Consider the following 13161-nt stretch of genomic DNA (forward strand, 5'->3'; position numbering starts at 1 on the left):
TCCAGCACAGCTGATTTACATTGATAGCTGATCAACAGGCTTTTGCAAAAATGCACTCATCAGAATCAGCTGTGCTAGAGCAGAGAAACCTCTAAAGCCTGCAGGACAGCGCCCCCCCGAGCACCGACTTTGAGGATGCCTGCTATAAACCAAGCAGTTAAAATTAACTCTACTATAAGATTAGCCAGAAATCAACATTGTTCAGAATGGTTAATGTGCATGAATATGCATTAGATTATCAGGTTAATTCCAGGGTAAGAAAGCTGAGCTGACTGGTCAATTAATGAACACCCCTCCTCTCTAAAATCTACTGTGGTTCACAGCAAAGCAAAAGGTGCACAGGTGTAAAGCTGTACATTAAACCATTTGATGGTGGCTGATCATGGAAGAATGAAATCTAGTTACATTTTTAGAATCCACAGAGATGGTTTAAAGGACAGAAGAAGATGGCATGGCATTATGTTCTAGTTGCAGAGTAGAGTGAGATGTTACCCTCTGAGAAACATTTCAACATCCCGTCTGTGCTTCAGCTCGTAGTCAGACTGGGATTAGCTCTGCCACACATAGCACTGTTTTAGACCATGTTTAGACATATATAATTACATGTTTAAAAAGGGTGCAGGAATAATGAACCACTAAATGAAGCATTTCTCACCTCTAGTCTTTAGTGCGTTCAATATTTCTGTCCAAGCAGTTAAAGAGATTTAGCTTAACTCTTACTTCAGAATATATTCAAAAATACATTTCAGGAGATGCAAACATCCACAGGTTATGGTGGATAATCTGTTGAAAGAACAGCTGTCAGTTGTGCATTCAAGAAATCTGGTGTTTATGGAAGAGTGAGAAGAAGAAAGGTGTTCTAAAAAGAGATCCTGTTTAACAGTTGTTCATAGTGCAGGGAACAGCCTCACTGACGAGGACCGACTCAGGACATACAGATTAACAAATGGTTATCAGTTTCTCCATATTGATCATTTAGAAAACAAGTCAGGTGAAGACTTTAATGAACAGTTAGATCTGCTGAGATGATCCTAAGTGCCGACATTCCCTCTGTCCAGGACTTGTTCAGGTCTAAGGTCCGGAAAAATGGGCCGCTAACATCTCTGCAGATCCCACATATCCTGGGCACAAACGCACACCTGCCATCACTTAGATAGTTTCTTCCACGCCTATTTGCACCGATCCAACCACGTCTCATACAGTATTTACTAAATGTATACATTTACATGAACAAGAATGGAATCTTTGATTAGATTCCATTTTAAATGTCTATTGAAAGTAAAGAGGAACCCAAGTCAAGAGTCCATCAGACTTAATGGGAAGATAGATCAAAGTAAACACAGAGCATCCATGATCACAACCAGTTAGAGGCAGAGAAACACAGGGATGGAAATGGATTTAGCAGCAATTTAACCACAAACATACACTTAGAGGTAAAATAGCAGATCAATTAATATTCATCTTAAATTGGCCTTGTTGAAGTCCAGATATAAGGCCAGTTTAAATTCTCTTCAAACTTGTTTATTCTCTGGGTGTGCAAAGGTGGTGCAGACACACCCAAAAGTCTGATATCACAGTAGAAAGGGGTTCTGCATAACAATAACTCCTGCCTCCTTGTCTCCTTCTCCTCTTGGGTGACGCAACTGCTGAAGTACATAAAAGAACCAGAGGCTCTACTAACTTTAAAGTGAAAAATAAACTTCTTTAACTAGGTGGTCTTAATTCAGAGAAGATCAAATATGAAGAAGTTTTGTAAAACTTTTTGCTCGTATCTTTTAGCTTTTTTTCCCCCTGCTTCTGTGCTTCTTCCTCCAATTCTGCTGCTTTATAACTGGCTTTGGACTGACTGCATGTTTAGAAGACATAGAGGCTGTGGCTGGGAGGGAGAGGCTGGATTCCTGATCCCTGTCGAGTCTTGTCAGAGGATTCCAGCTCCTGTCAGCCTGGGGATACAGGGAGGAAAATGGAGGCGGTTAACGGTCTTCAAAGGAAACAGAGACTAACTGTATAAGAAAATAATACAACCAGAAGAACTCCTAATTCTTAACTCTTATCTTGTTGCTTTGTCATGGTTTTAATTCATTTAGTGTAAACTACAGGCAGATGTACTTTAAATGTGTCCCTTGGACAACGGCGAAATAGTCAATTGTGAAATAAGCTACATTTTGATCCTAAGGGGGAAAATGATCAAAAACTCATCTTTAATGTGGTAACATGAACTCACACTGAAAGACATTTAATAAGGCTGATTTATTCCCTGATAAAGTTCCACAGCAGACTGTTTTTTTTTTCAAAAGGTCCCGCCCACTCTTTATTCTAGGTGTGCACATTTTCTCACCTGGTGAGAAATACTCACACGTAATTAGTTAATAGTGTTTTACTCTATCATTTATAATGCACTCTAAGCTGCACATTCACCAGCAGGCCATTCATATTTTATAATGTTAAACTAATATTGTCTGCACTTAGTGATGAAATATATAAAATGTACTTTTAAATACATGCTCTATCTAGGAAGAAAAATCCTCCGTCACCAGGACTTTGTTTATTTTTTCTTATTAATCCACTATTTTATTGTGAAGGAATAAAATTACTTAATGCAACCTCATTCTCTAGGAATAAAACAGTCTGTCTGTCTAGATCACTGCTTCTGATGCTTTCTTCTCTTTAACTCACCCCATTAGATTTCATTGGATCTAGGTTTTGGACCAAGATGTTCACAAAAGGTGGTTATTTTTGTGTCTGACTAACATCTCCATGAAAAAGCTTTTTCTATGTTGATTTGGCTATACACTTTAAATCTGTTCTTCTAAAAGACCCGGTAATGGGAAACTTTTTTTCTCCCACATACCACTAGATTTTTATTTAATATATATTCATTTTTTTGGATGCTAAAAGAGAATCTGGTATGGCTCCAAAACAAGTGTCTAGCATGTAGACAAAGACTAATGATTTTTCTCTGTTCCTAATTCTTTCTCTGACTATAAATGTCTGCAGTGCCATAATCTTGGCACTGATGATTGGATTATTGGTTGATTTCTTCCACGTGCTTAGCCCCGTTTTATCAAACCCCTAGTGAGCAGGATGTGATGACCAGAATGCCCCCAAAACTCTAGTCTACTTTAATCACTAAAATATAGATTATAAGGCTTAGACTGCATTTATTTATTTATCTTTTTTTTTATTTTTTTTTTATCAATAACGAGCATAATAAAGGGGTTCTGGGATTGTGTTTAGAAATGAACCTTCAATTATGGATTTTTTCCCCCCACTGCATTAATGTTGATCAAATTCAAGGATTTCCAAATGTGAAATTCTTCATTATTAAGATTAAAAAGTTAATAAAAAAAAGACTTTAAACTATATATACCCAAAAAAACATGGACAATTACTTCTGCTATTCCAAATTACTCCTATTGTCATCCTTATGCTAGAAATATATGGCTCCTTCCTTGTTTGACTTAAATGTTTGTCTTGACTCATGAATCCTCTGCTGTTAGATTTTATACTTTGCACTTTTGAATTGTATTTTGTCTTCATCTGTACTATCTTTTTTTTATTTATTCTTTTTTATCCTATTTGAGAGTTTGTATTCTGTGTTGATTGATAAAAATGGTGCGGAACTGCTGACAACACTTCCGGGGGGAGATTCTCACAATAAAACTATGTTGACCCACTACGTAATAATAATAATAATAATAATTAAAAATAAAAATGTATGGTTCCATTTGTGTCTAAAATAAGTAAAAACAAAATCTACACTTATTATATGTAGGCCTACTTATGTTTGGCTCAAATGGAACCCATGTTAGATAGATAGATGGATATCCCAAGATATGTTTAAAGAAAACAACTTGAATGTTTTCCCTTTATTTCCGTTTAATTATTATCAGTTTGTTAAGCACTAGAATGCTGACTAAAAGATATTAACAATGTAAACCTATTATATCCCCACTGAACAAAATTCAAGAAATTTTTTGTTGAGAATCCTATTTTTAAAGCAAATTTCCTTTAAAAAAATGGTAGCATTGATAATTAAGATTTAAAGTCATACTGAGACAATGAGAAATCAAAGTTAATATTGAAATAATAATTTAAAAATTATTTACAAATTATGTATAACACTTACTCAAACACATATTTATACATTTTATTTAAGAGGATTTTTTTTCTATATCGTAGTGGGTGATTTTAAAAGGCTTTAGCCTTATGTATAGGCCTTTTTCTTCTTTGCGCCCTTGGCGTTGCTAGGATACGGTGTAAACGGCTGTTCTTTTAACTGCAGGAGAGCTGGTCTTCAGTTGTTAAAACAAGTTCGGTCCGAGTCCGAGCGAGTTTCCCTCGGTCCCTGTACCCACGGCTAACCGGTAAATCCCAGCATGGAGATCAACCACTTTTACACGAAGCTTCGCCGCGACTTCGGCTGCCGGTGTCTGTTCTCTGACCGGCCTGCGGACCTGAGAGCGGACGTCCATCCGGATCCCAGCCTGGCCTCCCACTTCATCCAGAAGACCTCCAAAGATCAGGCCACGCAGACCTGCAGTGAAATGTCCGAGCACCTGGTAGGGTTATACGGAAGCTCACCTTTATAGGCCATGATTTCTGAATTTTTTTTTTATAAATAAATAAATCATCCATTTAAGGCCTGCATAATAAATCCAATGGATTTTTGAAATGGGTTCCTAAACTAACAGGGTTATGACAAAAAAAAAAAAAAAAAAAAAAAAAAAAAAAGACCTTTACATGTGTAATTAAATAAAATATTCAATTTAAATGGATCACAGAGCCACGAAGAGGATTAGAGTCACTGAAAAAAAAAAATGAACTAATTTTTAAATATTTCAGTTTAATTTGGGAAAAAAGTCTGAACTTTGAATTTAATCTCAGAATTCTGACTTTTTTTTCAGAATTAAGACTTTTTTCTCAGAATTCTGACTTTTTTTTCTTCATAATTCTGACTTTAATCTCAGAATTTTGGATCTTATTGTAAATGGGCACCATGATGAAGAGATGTGGAAGCACTCAGCTTCACTGACAAATATGTGAGTTGTTTGGAGGGCCAGTGACACATTGGTGGAAAATTATGGAATTATGCGACTTTGTACGTGCCTGAGGGGTCCCTGGTGATCCTATTTCATTAATGGAAGAGCAGAAGGTGATTAAAACAAGAGAGCCAGGTTAGTTTCTGAAAGAGACATGGCTACGGCTTGATGCTAACATATTTGTTAGCCGTCAGAAAACAGCCAGAATTCTGAGATTAAATTCAGAATTCTGAGAAAAAAGGCAGACGTTTGAGAAAAAAGTAAGAAGTTTGACAAAAAAAAGTCAGAATTCTTAGATTTAAGTCAGAATTCTGACCTTTTCTCATATCCTACTGAAATACAATTTTAAATCATTTAACTTTTTTAATTTTTTCAGTGGGCCTAATCCTCTTCCATACAGAAGAAAAAAATTCAAAATAATAAAGTGCAGAACATGAATCTAGCAGAGTAGGTGAGAGGTGTGAGCAGGGGCCCTGCCATGAATTTGGGGCCACATGAAAGACATTGATATTGGGCCCCACCCAAAAAAAGTAAAAAACTAAATAGATTTTTATATTTGAAATATCTAGTAGAATATATGTTTTCTGATTCTTGTGTTCATTGTCACTTTATTAAACAAGCAGGGCAACAGTAAATAACCTCTCAGGTTTAGTCAATAGTTAATTTCAAGTCATGTAAAGAACATTAGTAAGGATCAGATTAATAAGAAAAGAAGTATAATTAGCGATTTGAAATGCAAAGTAATCAGTATGTGCTCAGGCAGTTTCCAAGCGGCATCATAAACACAGATAAAAATATAAATGGACAAAAACTGGAGGCTGGAACCCAGGGTCAGGTCAAATTTAAATTGTTTTCAAACTTTCCAGCCTTGTTTATAAAAGTGAACCCAGCTAATCTGTTGAACTCCTTATGGTATCTTGGCCATATGCATAAGAAATTGTATCGCTTTGTCCAGTTCCAGCTCAAAACAGACCCTAAACAGGTCTTAAAAGCGGCCCCAGGAGCCCTCCCTCCATCAGTCAATGAGTCCCCCTGCTAGTTTCTGTTAGCTATCTGTTATTACACACAAAACATAAACACACTATAGAATAAACCATACATGTTCATATTTATTAGCGTAATAAAGCCTATTACTTTCAACTGCATAATCCTCAAGTTTATGTTTACTATTGTTAAAGTGTAATATTAAGTTAATAATGTATGTATTTAGGTCAGATACATAAAAGATATTGTATGATAATGTGGTTACCTATACATAACAAATAGCATATATACTTTTTTGAATTGCATGTCCTCTATGCTAATGTAAACCGAAACGGTCTCCATCAAGGCCAGTGGGGCTGGTGTCTAGCCCCAGCGCGCTATGTGCGAAAGGCAGGATACCCTGGACAGATGCATGCAACCATCTAAACTTACACACTCACACCTAAGGACAGTTTACAGATGAACAATAAACCTAAGAGTCATGTGTTTGGGTTGTGTAAGGCAGCCAGAGTACCCAGAGAGAACCCTCACATGCAATTGTGAAAGTAAAAAAAAAAATCTGCAATTAAAAACTCCAATAATAGTTTGGGAGCAAACCAGAGAATGTAGGAGGGTTTTGATTTGTGACTCAAAGAACACAGTTTGTGCACTTGTACTCAAAAAAAATAAGAGGTGGAACCTTCTTTTTAAAATTTAAAATTACAAAACCTTGATTTTATTTATTTTTGGTGACATCAAATTCACAATAACGATGCACAAATACCTTGAAAATAAAATGAAATGTAAAATAATTACCCTACACATAAATCCTCAGAGCAGAACCTCTTCACCAGTAATAATTTCATCTTTCTTTAACATACATGTTAATCTGGACATTATACATATAATCAAATCTATAACCCGTGTTTTTAGGTTAACACCAAACACGTTGAGTTCAAAAGCTGTGGCATAAACCATGTGGAGGGCGGATGGCCCAAAGACATCAACCCCAAAGACGTGGAACAAACCATGCGCTTCAAGAAGAGGGTGAAAAATGATAAAGGCTACATCAACAGCATACAGCGACTCAGCAAGGTAAGATCTACTTTAAAGCAACACTGCGTAACTTTTCACCCAAGGTTTAACTTATGTTGAGCTGTGTTCAGTTATTCTTCAGGTCAATATACAGCACATTTTTAACTAATCACTGTTCCCTTCAAGCTGCCCTTCTCAAAAACCGGCCTATTTAACGAGGAAGTTGGATTTGTCAATAAATGAGTCATATGACCCAAAGCACCACTTTATGGCAGTCTGAGCTCCCATTAAATACAAGACCAAACTAAGCTAAAAGTTGTTGCTAGGCACCAAATTTTGACCCTAATCTGATCAATGGCGTAACAACACAACAATAAGCCCGTCAGCAACATTATCTGGGTGGGCCCCATATGAAGTACAACACGCAACCCCCTTTGGTCCTTTGAAAAAAAGTGTTTATTTTGGGAAGTTTTTTCCATTCTTCCAGCAGCTCGTCTCCCTTTTTCGTCGTGGGTGAGCGGTTAGGGTGTCAGACTTGGATCCCAAAGGTTACCGGTTCGACTCCCGACCCGCCAGGTTGGTGGGGGGAGTAATTAACCAGCGCTCTCCCCCATCCTCCTCCATGACTGAGGTACCCTGAGCATGGTACCGTCCTGCCACACTGCTCCCTTGGGGCGCCATTGAGGGCTGCCCCCTTGCACGGGTGAGGCATAAATGCAATTTCATAGTGTGCAGTGTTCACTTGGGTGTGCTGTGTCACAATGACAATGGGAGTTGGAGGAGTTTTCCCAAAGGGCTTTTCACTTTCACTTTTCACTTTTTTCTTTTCTAGAATCTGCTTAAGTACCTCTATTTGGTCTCCATCGTGGCTAACACATTGCACGCAACGGTTATGGTCATAATCTACGCTCTGGATTACCCATAACTCCAAGTCGTATTGTAAAAAATACTCAAATACATGGTTCTTTAGGATGTTCTCTAGGAGTGCATTTATTGCCAACCGTCTAATGAACTATGCACAGTTATTAACATAGTAATTAAAAGTACCACTGTCTGCTTTGCTATTAGTGTCGTGTTTAAACGGCTCACCATCATGTTGAAATCTGGCATGCTTTGCAGTATAACTAAGGTCTGGTCAGTCATTCTAGAATCAGGTGGGTTTAAGAGGAATTTTTCTCACCATTACATCTGCAAAGAGACGTCCTAGTCCACAATTGCGTAGGGGGCCAACCAGGTGTCAGTGACGGGGCCCCTAAGAGGTCGGGGGCCATTGAATCTGATAAGAAATATTTTGATTCTCATCTAAAGCGATGAAGTTGGCCTTGTCTTTACAAGTAATAATAATATAACTTTTTTGATCTCCCACTAAGGAAATGTACTGCTGCATTTAACCCATCACCTTGGGGAGCCATAGGCTGCCACTCCCCTCCAGGGAACAGTGTGCAGTTAAGGATCTTGCTCAGAGACCCAGTGTGCAGGCTTTGGGGATTGAACCGGGTACCACTAGGCCAACACTCCATCAGTCTCAGTCTGCTGATCGAAATCGGTGTCCAGCCAGTTTCCAAACACAGAGGCAGACTGCTCCCTCAGTGCCGTGATGCTAGTGGCTTCCAAGGGAGCTAAACCTGGAAAGTATGGACATAGCGCCCCATAGTGGCTAAAGGCTGTATGGTGTTAGTTTAATTCAATCAGCAACAACTGAAGCACACTTTATAATAAATATATATATCTTCATATACTGTATATACAGTGCTTGCTTGTTTATTCTTAAAGCACCTTTTTCCTTGTTTGCACCTTCTTTAATTACTATGCCAATATGTGACCAGTGAATTTCTCCGCTGTGAGATCAATAAAGCTCATCTAATCTAATCTTTAGCCTTTTATTGATGTATTCCAGCTTTGTTTCTTTGTTTGACCACAATATACATGGAGAGAAAATTTGTAACCACTGTCCCTGTTATCATGACAATTAGGTCATGGAACACATGATACAGAACAACAGCATAGACATCCACCAGCAGTACTTTGAGGAAGATGAGGTGGAGGAAACTCCAGAGCTGACGTCTGCAAGAACCGTCATTGTCTTCAGGTACTGTATACTTGATCAGCAGCAGAGCAGGAGATTGATTCATTTCTGATACTTGCTGGGTGCCTCATGTCTCCCTCAGGGATCCCAACAAGGTGCAGCGTACCATCTCTGGCCTGTCGTGGCACCCTGATGGCGGCAGGAAGCTGGCTGCGGCATACTGCTGTCTCAAGTTCCAAAGGACACCCACAGACATGAGCTTGGACTCCTACATCTGGGACATGGGTGGGTCATACTGGAGCTCTTTCTGGAGAGGCTTCATAAAGTATTCAACCCCCATTAAGTTTTTGAAGCGTCTAACCATATATTTCAGACATTAATGACAGAAATATAGGAAGGCTTTTCTTCAGCAGGGACTATTTTAACTTGTCACAAAAACACAGACTAAAACACGTTAAAGTCGGATTTTAACACAGCAAAGTAGTTCTGTGTGTGCAAACCTTCAGAGCAGAACCTTTTCACCAGTGATCATTTCATCTTTCAGAGAACCCAAAGTGCCCTGAGATGACTCTGGAACCAGATTCCCCTCTTGTTTGTCTGGACTACAACCCAAAGGACCCTCACACTCTGGTGGGGGGCAGCTACAATGGGCAGATTGGTGCGTTCTGCTTCAGGCTTTCCAACATTTTAGCTGAGAATCCTTTTGGAACCAGTGGGATTGATCTGTGGGTTTTTGTCTTAGCTTACTGGGACACTCGGAGAGGCAGCCAGCCTGTAGAGTGTTCCTCTATGGAGCACAGTCACAGAGATCCAGTTTACAAGATCATCTGGTTGCAATCTAAGACTGGGACGGATGCCTTCTCTGCTTCCACTGACGGACAGGTAGAACATCCCACATACAGTAGTAAAGTGATATCATATCGATTGGTGAGGGTAGGTGGATCAATGGTAGTTAAGGGACCTTTGGTTGATCATCAGAGAGAGAACCTCCTTATAAAAATGAGACTTGAGGATGAAGATTTCTCTTGTTTTGTCAGGTTCTTTGGTGGGATGTCCGCAAGCTGAACGAGCCAACGGAGCATCTAGTTCTGGACCCGAGCCGAGAGGGGAATCTGGATAGAGCTTTAGGTGCCATCTCTCTGGAGTTTGAGCCCACCATGGTGACCGTGTCTTTTTTTACTTGCAAGCTACAGTCAGTCGTCCGTTTAGAGCTTAAGTTGCAAAGACTATTTTTAAGTGTGGAATAATAACAGAAGTCTGCTAGAATAGATAGACAGAAGTTCCAGCTGGTTGGTTTTTCAGTTGATTTTCATCCTGTTCATGTGTCTGATGTCTGTTCAGCCAACTAAGTTCATGGTGGGCACCGAGGAGGGCCTGGTGGTCTCCTGCAACAGGAAGGCAAAGACTCAAGCTGAGAAGATTGTCTGCACATATCAGGGCCACCTTGGAGCAATTTACGCCATGCAGAGGAATCCCTTCTTCCCCAAAAACTTCCTCACCGTCGGGGACTGGACGGCCCGCATCTGGTCAGAGGACATCAAGGAGTCGTCCATCATGTCCACCAAGTAGGATAAAGACTCACTTCACTGAGATCGGCTCTGTAGGGCGAACATTGTTGGATTGAGTTCTGTATTTGTCCTTATGTTTGTACTCTCTCTTCTTCTAGTGATACACTTTTGTATCCTGCTGTTTATTCTGAACTCTATGGTCTTTTTTTTTTACTTTACAAATTGTATTTCAGGTACCAGATGTCTTACCTAATGGACGCCTGCTGGAGTCCAGTAAGGCCTTCTGTCTTCTTCACTGTTAAGATGGAAGGAGTGTTGGACATCTGGGACATCCTGTTCAAAGAGAGTGAGCCCACCCTGAGTGTCAAGGTGCTTGGATCTCCCTAGTAAACCCCTGAATTTTCTCCTCCCCCGTTTCACAACCGTCATGGCGTTTGCTCTGTTTCTTTGTCCTCAGGTGAGTGACAAAGCTCTGTACAGCCTCCGCATTCAGGATAACGGCCAGCTGGTGGCGTGCGGCTCCGACAATGGTGAGGCCACGGTGCTAAAGATCTGCTCCGGACTGTCAACCCTTCAGAAGAACGAGAAGAGTCTAGTTGCCGATGTAAGAAACGCTGAAACATTTACTGAGCAAAAATCCTTTTTTTAGTAACAAGAAAGGTAAATTTGTCAGTGGCAATTAAGAGCAGCACCTCTAAAAGATATTAATATCCCTTTAGATTGTTTTACCTTTTTGCAAGTAACAATCACAAACTTTTGTGTATTTATTTATTAGATTTATTTTCCTTCTTACAATAATGTAGAATGGAGAGAAGTCAAGACAGTTTTAACATTATGTAGGGCAGAGTTCTCAGTGTTGCAGTGGGTAGAACTGCTGCCTCGCAGCAAGAAGGTTCTTGGTTCGATTCCTGGTGCGGGGTCTTTCTGCATGTTCTCCCCTATGTTAAATGGCTTCTCTAAATTCTCCTCAGGTTGTGAGTGTGTGCGTGAATGGTTGTTTGTCCTGTTTGTCTCGTGTTGCCCTGTGATGGACTGGCGACCTGTCCAGGGTGCACTCTGCCTCTCGCCCGTAGACAGCTGCAGATAGGCACCAGTACCTCTTGCAACCCTGCTTGGGATAAGCGTAATGGAAAATGAATGTAGGGCAGAAAGTTTTTGTATTCAGACGCCATGAGTTAATTATCATAGATCTTCATTAAATTGAAGTTAGAAGTCATCTAGAAGCTGTCACTTTTTGTCAGGCATTCATCTTTGTGAAATATCTCAGTGTCTGTCATTTTGGGTTTAGGGCGAACATTAGTTGCTTCATTGTGGGATGGAGTGTTGCGACTAAGGTGACATTCATGTAGATCATAATGGTTTGATGTGGATATATCAGATCGGAGCATCATCTATCACATGTTTACAGGGTTTTCTACAGTGACTTTATTTTTGTTGCTACTTTATTAAGGCCAGAAGTGAAGAGTGCAGTGCTGATAGGTTTTGCACTCTGCAGAGATTCACACCTGAGCCAAAGAACTCTGCAGATCCTCCAGTGTTTACATGGGCCTTTAGGACTGCTTCTCTGACTAATATTTTACTCACTAAATCTGTAAACAAAAGCAGCTTGAAAGGTAAATATATTAATAAAAACAAGCATGTAATTTGATTTTCAGAGTTGTAAAAATAGACAAGAGAGAATAGAATAGAATAGAATAGCCCTTTATTTGTCCCTCAGTGGGTAAATACAGTGCATCACAGGAAAATGGAAAGTGCAACAATTTTTTTTACTTGGGATACAGATAAACATAGAAATAAACTAGGAAGTGTTGTAAATACCGGTACCAAGTAAGAAACCAATGAAAAGCTTCAATAAATAATGAAAGTTTTACAAATGTACATGTTATACACTGTTATAAACTGAAAGGTGTGCGCTTGTATAAATAGTCCCCTACAGGATTATAGAAAGCTTTAAAACAATGACAGGACTCTAATAGAGGTGTAATTTAGGATCTTTTTCAACACTGAATTCATCTTTATGCACTGGCTTCCAGTAAAAAATGTTGCTGCCTTTTTCTACAGATATTTGAAAGGGAGACGAAGGGGGAAAAGATTCTGGAGGCTCGTCAGAGAGAGATCCGTTTGAAGGAAAGAAGTCGCTCAGAACAGAGCAGAGAGGATGAGGCGAGGCAGGAAGATGGGGAGGATGACCCAGAGCAGCTCATCGCCAAGGCTGAGAGAGACTTCTACAGCTTGGTGGAAGCCGAGAGGAAAAGGAGGGAGAGGAGAGAGGAGACACCACAGGTAAGGGAGCAGAGCGAGGAACCTGGTCCATATTCTACTGGCCTGGATGGACCCATTTACTTTGGTCACATCTGTTTTACAACCAGTCTCTCCTTTTTCCAGCAGAATGGAGACTGTAATGGAAGAGAAGTAAATAACGGAGAGGAGAAACAGTTACCATGGGTTGACTCGTCTTCAAACCTTTCCACCTCTGTGCCAGTTTAATATCTTTGTATTTGCTAATTTGTGCTTTATTGTACATAGTTCAGCTTTGTTAAATTCAAAAACAATAAACTGATCAATAAAGTTAGATTATTATTAGTTT

General features: G+C 39.6%; 1 protein-coding gene across 1 annotated transcript; it reads left to right on the top strand.

The window, feature by feature from the left end:
- Positions 1-4243: 4243 nt before the first annotated feature.
- dnai2b (dynein, axonemal, intermediate chain 2b) lies at positions 4244-13161 on the top strand. The gene is made up of 12 exons (XM_038304029.1): positions 4244-4562; positions 6939-7100; positions 9014-9129; positions 9209-9351; positions 9611-9724; positions 9809-9948; positions 10104-10226; positions 10408-10631; positions 10808-10943; positions 11032-11178; positions 12636-12857; positions 12960-13161. Exons 1-12 carry the CDS (start codon positions 4380-4382, stop codon positions 13059-13061), a joined length of 1812 nt encoding a protein of 603 aa, XP_038159957.1. The 5' UTR covers positions 4244-4379; the 3' UTR covers positions 13062-13161.

This window comes from Cyprinodon tularosa, unplaced genomic scaffold, assembly GCF_016077235.1.
Source record: "Cyprinodon tularosa strain WSP-4 unplaced genomic scaffold, ASM1607723v1 ctg523, whole genome shotgun sequence".
NCBI classification, from domain to species: domain Eukaryota; kingdom Metazoa; phylum Chordata; class Actinopteri; order Cyprinodontiformes; family Cyprinodontidae; genus Cyprinodon; species Cyprinodon tularosa.